Source organism: Vitis vinifera, chromosome 15, assembly GCF_030704535.1.
Source record: "Vitis vinifera cultivar Pinot Noir 40024 chromosome 15, ASM3070453v1".
In the NCBI taxonomy this organism is placed as follows: Eukaryota; Viridiplantae; Streptophyta; class Magnoliopsida; order Vitales; family Vitaceae; genus Vitis; species Vitis vinifera.
The window spans coordinates 20,539,695-20,546,231 of NC_081819.1; the positions used below are offsets into that span (position 1 = coordinate 20,539,695).

Genomic DNA, 6,537 nt, shown 5'->3' on the forward strand with positions numbered 1-6,537 from the left:
AGATTCACCCAACTTATACCCTAAAATCTTTTCTTTCACCAATCATCTCTTGCCACGTGGACCCCTACATCTTTGCTTCACCTCAATTTGTCACGTAATTGTCTAAAAAGCTAATGTGGGCTCACCCATAATACCATGGGCGCACACAGACCAGATCCTTTCTCTGCCCTTGTTTCACCAAGCATCGGGCGGTCAATATGTCATGGTGGGACCCGTTTGTTGATCAACTGTTTTGAATATGGCCACAATTCCACAAAATTTAAGAAAATGTTAAATAATATAAAACCCATTTGACCATTGAACCATTTGTCAACGAAGACTCTTTTTGGTACGGTATCTAAGAATCCCCTTCTAATTTTATTTTTTTTTATATCCAAAAAAGTTTATATTAAAATTTTAATATTAATCATAATCTATAGTCTGGTATTATGTTTTTCATATTTTATTTATGTTTTTTTATGATTAATATTTTTTATTTTCCAGATATTTAAAGATATGATAGAAAAAAGTGTTATTGATTGTGAAGATGAAATTAAATGGATCTAAAATGCTTATTTTTGTTTTTATTTATTTGTTTCCATTTAGGAATGGCCGAAAGGGTGGTTGAATTGAGACCCCACGTGGCCCCCTGTATGATTTTCTTATTACCCCCTGTTTGGTTCTCAGAATAAACAAAGATTCAAAGTGGCCTTATCCTGGAAATGAGGTGGACCCATCACCACCAATAAATTTCCCACCTCCGGTCCACGTGTATAGCATCGAACATGCTTGTTTCGGTATGAGCATCACATTTTAGAGATTTCCAAGTTGATAAAACTAGGGGCCCCACGTTGGCAAACCTACAAGCATTTGAAATGGACCAGGGTGAGGGTCTCATTGAAACGACACCGTTTTGATCGACGCGGATACAAAGAAATAGGTAACTGAAAAACAAAGGAGTTCTCCGACAGAGGATGAAGAGACTTCTGAGCGTTTGATTAGCGGTTTTGGATCATAAATAACTCTGAATCTCTTCAATCTAATATATACCCACCTGCCCATCTCTTCTTTGCATTCACTTCAACCCAAATTCTTTGTTCTTTTGTTGCCAAAACAGGTCTTTCTTTCTCTCTATCTCCATATATAGATATGTGGGTGTGTATAGAAAAATGTTTTCTCGCCCTTTCTCTTCAATTATTAGTGTACCCCACCCACGTCTATATTTTGATCATAAAGATGTATTTTCCTTTTTTCTAATTTTTCCTTTTCATGGAAATTTTGCAGTTTTGTGAGATTATTTTGAGTAATTTTTTTTTTTGTTTGTTTACTTGAGTGCATGTGTTGCGAGGTTTATCTAAACGTTGATTCAATTTTGGGGTGCTTTCAAGCATATAGTTTTGCTATCGTGGGTGTGTCCTGAGGCGGGTTTTGTTTATTTTTTGCTGGGTCATCTTAGCTGTGTGACTTTGGGTGTTTTGTATTGATTATACGAAGGTTGGGTCAGATTCGGTGATGTATTGCTTTTTGTGAATTGTATGGTGAGTTTGAAAATCTAGAGATTTTGGTTGGTGTTGTTTGTTTTTTGGATTTGATCTGGCGATTTATTATGTTTGGAATTTGGAATGATGATTTTGGGGTGTGTTTGGTGGAAACTCCATGAAAAGACAAAAGAAAAATTTATGATTCATGTTTTATATGGATTCCATCGTTATTATCATAGATGTTTAATTGATCGTTTTCCAATTTGATCGTCTAGAAGCTATTTTACTTGTGGAGATGATTCCTTAAGGAAGAGGACACCATCTACTTTCCTGCAGTTACTTCAGCGTTGAATTACAAGTATTCAGATCAAGTTCCCGGATCAAGTGCTGTGGTTTCATATTAAATGATTTTGAGGGTCATTTAACATTGTTATGAATGTGCTTTTGAAAGTCTCTCGGATGACCGTAGACTGCCTTCAGACTCATTTTGGATGATAGAAATGTGACAGAAAGGAATGGGAAATGCTAAAATTGGTTGAGGAGAGGAGTGCATTTTAAAGTAATTTTTAGCATTTTCCTTTCCCTTTTGTCATTGTTTCAAAGATCCAAACAGTGGTTTAGCAGTTTGTTAGAGGTGTCTTCTGATAAGAGATACTTGTTGGATTGATTTTGCTTTTCCAGGATGATGAATATTTGTTTCTTTATTTTTGGTCAGTTTGTTTGAGGTTTTAACCCTACCCTTTGTCTTGAGAGCACAATCGCTTAGTCTCGTTTTCAAGGTGGTTCCTAATTAGATATTAATGGAAACATATCGTGCATTTTTTTTTTCATTTGGCAGCTTTAACGTTCAACTATCAGCTATCTATTGTTCTTTCATGAAAAACAGTTAACTTTTCATGGTCATCTATTTTGGTTTGGTGTAGAGAACTGTCACAGGCATCTTTGAATATATTGTGTATGCTTTTTTCGGCTTTAACGTTTAACCCTTGGTTATCTTCCATTCTTTCATAACAGCAGTTAACTTTTCATAGTCATCTTGCTTATATTGTGCACAGTTTTCAGCTTTAACTTTCAGCCCTCAGTTTTCCATTGAACAAGGAATAGCAGTTAATCTGATGCCTGTTCTTTTCTAACAGACCCATATTTTGCATAGTAAAATGTATTAAAGAATAGAAGGGTGATGGCAGCAGCAGAAGCAAGGGCTGTTTGGCAAAGAGCAGCTAATCGTTGCTTTGTCCAAGAAGATGCTAAAAGAGCTCCAAAATTAGCTTGCTGCCCATCTTCATCTTCATCATCCAAACAGGCTGATGCAGGACATGCCAATGCAGCAGATGGACCTGATCATCCCCCTGTAGGTTTCATGCCCTTAAACAGGACTTCATATTCCAACCTGCCCCCTGATACAAGATGGTGGCTTCAGCTTCAACCTAACTATGGGTACCAAAAGGGTTTAACATCTGAACAGTTAAATGCCTTGGAGGCAGAGGTAGAAATGTTAATAGATGGAACTGCAAGCAAGACCTCTGAACTTGATGGGGCTTATGCACAGAATGAAGATGGTAGCGGACGTGTTGATGGTGGCAAGAACACTGAATCTTTTTTTGATGTAGATAATATAAACTTTGCTGGTTGTGTAGAGAAAGATCCTGACTTTGGAAAGCAAGAGGTAAATGCTCTAGATAGTAAGAATGCCCAAGACCTTGAAGTTAACAACATGTGGAAGTACTACGAATTAGTGGAGACAGAGCCTATTGGCTCCTCAGCTTCCAAACAACCCAGTGAGCTCTATTTGGATTCAGAATCTTCATGGATTGGGGTTGAGAAAAATGAGCCGTGGTGGCGCACAGCAGATACAGATGAATTGGCTTCCTTGGTGGTGCAGAAGTCACTTGACCATATTGAGAATTGTGATCTCCCCCCTCCTCAGAAGATGCATGTTAGGAGTGACCCATTTGCCCCTCTTGGATCTTTTGTTCACAAGGGCAACTTTGGCTCATCTTTAGATAGGAAGGCCCAAACTGGCACTCTCTCCAATTTAACCCTTCATTTGAAGGGCAGTTCCTCTTTGGGCAGCGCAGATGGAAGACAGTGGGCTTCAGCTGAAGATCGGCATGGTTCAGACAAGCCATTCAGGTACTGCTTTAGATTTTCCATTTCTAGCTCTCTGCCTCTCATACAATAACATGCCATCAGTCTCTATATTCTCTATTCTCTCAAAGTTAAATCACCCACAAGTTCTGATCTAAGATTGCTACCACTGGAGCTTGGGAGTTAGAACATTGAAGGTAGAGTCTAGAGAACAAACTCATAAACCCCCTAGGTCAGAGTCTTTTACTGGATCATTTTCCTTTCCTGCATATACACACAATCAAATTCTCTTATAATCTTATTCCGGGTTGGTGCTTCAACTTCAAAAGCAGTTACAATACAAACCACAAGGATCTGACAGAAATGCAAGGAATTACCGACAATGATCCCAGCAAGGCTCAGCTGTTGGAAGCACTCCGCCACTCTCAAACACGTGCAAGGGAAGCTGAGAAAGCAGCAAAGCAAGCTCATGAAGAGAAGGAGCATATTATCAGTCTCTTCCTCAGACAAGCCTCACAACTCTTCGCCTATAAGCAGTGGTTCCACCTGCTTCAACTAGAAAACCTTTACTCCCAAATTAAGAACAAAGACCATCCAATCTCCACCCTTTTCCCAGTCACCCTACCATGGACACCTTACAAAGCCAAGAAACAACGGAAGAGCTGGCAGAAGGCAACCAAGGGGAGACGAGGCAAACGAGCCCAACCAAGATATGACATTAGCAAGTATGCTGTTGCCTTTGCACTGGGGCTGAGTCTTGTTGGTGCAGGGTTGCTCCTAGGATGGACTATTGGGTGGATGTTACCTACTTTGTAGTCTGGGTTTTGGTTTTGTCAAAGTTTCCTTCTTGCTGTGAAGATTGGTTTACAACTATTTCCTGCATGTATATATGTATCAGTCTCCTTAGTCTCTGTTTCTACTTTCTAGAAGTTCAAGAAGTATGTTGTTTGTGTATAAAATCATGTGATGAGATTCATATTTGTGTATATGGAACATACTGTGAAACAGGGAGATCCCATCAAATTTCCTTGTGGGTGGATGCCATTTATATTGGTAAGGTGATAAAAGGCTTGTTTTGGATAGCTTTTTAACTTCTGCAGGAGTAAAGCAACAGCAGAAGTAACTACTTTTTCCATGTGATTGATCACCTGTCTTAGATAAAAACCATGAGTTTTCCTCTTCAAAGATGAAGATAAATCATCCAATTGTCTCGTTTGACATTCAAATGTTGGTTTTATTGTTTAGAAAGCTCTCTCAAATACGGCTACATTGTGTTGAAAAGAAGCTTCTCTTTGGAAAATACATGTTCTTTTTAAAACATAAGTCTGATGTCTTAAGACACTACCCCTTCCATAGTCATCAGTCACAAACTCGTTTCTCTACTCTAATTGAGCATCCTTTTTAGCATTCAAGCCTATTCAGGCCTACTCACACATTGATTCAATCAAGCATTGAAGAGAGTAGAAATTATCAAGTAATTCGTTCTTTCTAATGATTTGAAGGGGGTTTGAACTTTTAACAAAGACAAAAGGTTTGTTATAAAACCGGGCAGCCACCCAAGAAAACTTGCCTTCAATTAAATATAAGCTCATACAATATATAAATATATATTAAAGTTCACCATACAAGCAAAATATTAAAAAAATATATTAATAAATAAATAAATTCTAATTATTTTAATTTTAAATTATATTTAATTGATTACAAAAGATATGAAAACAATCATGATATTTTTAAAACTTGATCTTTTTTATATCATTCTATATTAATGAAATATAAAAATAAAAATATTAAAAAAATTATACATACAGTTTAATTAAATAAATTATAATTTTAATATTAAATATATTTTAAAGTTAAATATATTATAATCAAATGTTCACAATATTAGTTTTAAATAATATTTAATGTAACTTAATAATGAATATATATTTATAAAATTTATATTTCTTATTCACAAACACAATATTATTATCCAATATAACAAATTATATCATATATATATATATATATATATATATATATATATATATATATATATATATATATATATATATATTAATTTCTTCAATAAAACAATTTCAAAATGTTTATTATTTTTTTTTATATCATTTCTTAAAAAAATTCTTAATATTTTTATAAGTTTTTTTTATCCTCAATATTTTATATCAAAATATCTACCTATATTTCTTCATATATCCCGATATATTAGTAATATATATATATATATATATATATATATATATATATATATATATATATATATATATAAATAGATAGATAGATAAATAAAGCAAAAATGAAAAAAAAATTATGGGTAGGCATATGTTCAATAAAATATTTTTTAGGCTACTCTCAATTTATTTATTTTCTCAAAAATTGAATAATAAATCATTTTTAGTATGTTACTATGATGTATTTTTCAAGAGAATTTGAAATGTGCTTGGACCGGACAATTTTATAGAGGAACCCGAATCCAAGGAGCTTTCAAGCCCGGCCGGGTTCAAGCCTGATCGGGCCCATCATCCCTTCCGGTCTATAAAATCACAGACGCTGGATCCATCCGCATCCATCACAGAGAGAAGAAAGAAGAGAGAAGACAGTGTGAGAAAATGCCTGTGGTGGAGAAATTGAAGATGCTAATTGTGCAGGAACCGGTGGTGGCAGCTTCGTGCTTCATCGCTGGCGTTGGTACGTGCTCTCTCTCGAAACCCTAACTTGAAAACTCTCGATTTTCTTTCAAATCGAACTGCGTTTGATATAAGCCTTGGTTGACTTGATTCGAATTTTTTTTTCTGAGATTAGTTTTATGTGTTTTGTGAAATGGATACTCTTAGTTTTTGCAAGTGTAAGGCTGGGGTTTGCCGGGTAGAATGCACAATTAGGTCTTAGGGGTGATCGAAGAACTTGTGATAGAAGTGAGAGAGGATGATGATTGGATAACATAATTGGTGGGTGGTTAGAGAGTATAAGTGGTTATAAGTGGCTC

General features: G+C 35.6%; 1 protein-coding gene across 6 annotated transcripts; it reads left to right on the top strand.

The window, feature by feature from the left end:
* The first annotated feature begins 818 nt into the window (after positions 1–818).
* On the top strand, positions 819–4,630 carry LOC100260339 (uncharacterized). Of its 6 annotated transcripts, none has more exons than XM_010663658.3 (3): positions 819–919; positions 2,597–3,593; positions 3,878–4,630. In XM_010663658.3, exons 2-3 carry the CDS (start codon positions 2,641–2,643, stop codon positions 4,362–4,364), a joined length of 1,440 nt encoding a protein of 479 aa, XP_010661960.1. In that variant the 5' UTR covers positions 819–919; positions 2,597–2,640; the 3' UTR covers positions 4,365–4,630. The 6 variants fall into 6 exon arrangements, with proteins under 6 accessions (XP_010661960.1, XP_059599156.1, XP_010661958.1 ...); XM_059743173.1 differs by having other exon boundaries at positions 3,881–4,630; XM_010663656.2 differs by having other exon boundaries at positions 847–1,096.
* Positions 4,631–6,537: the final 1,907 nt, after the last annotated feature.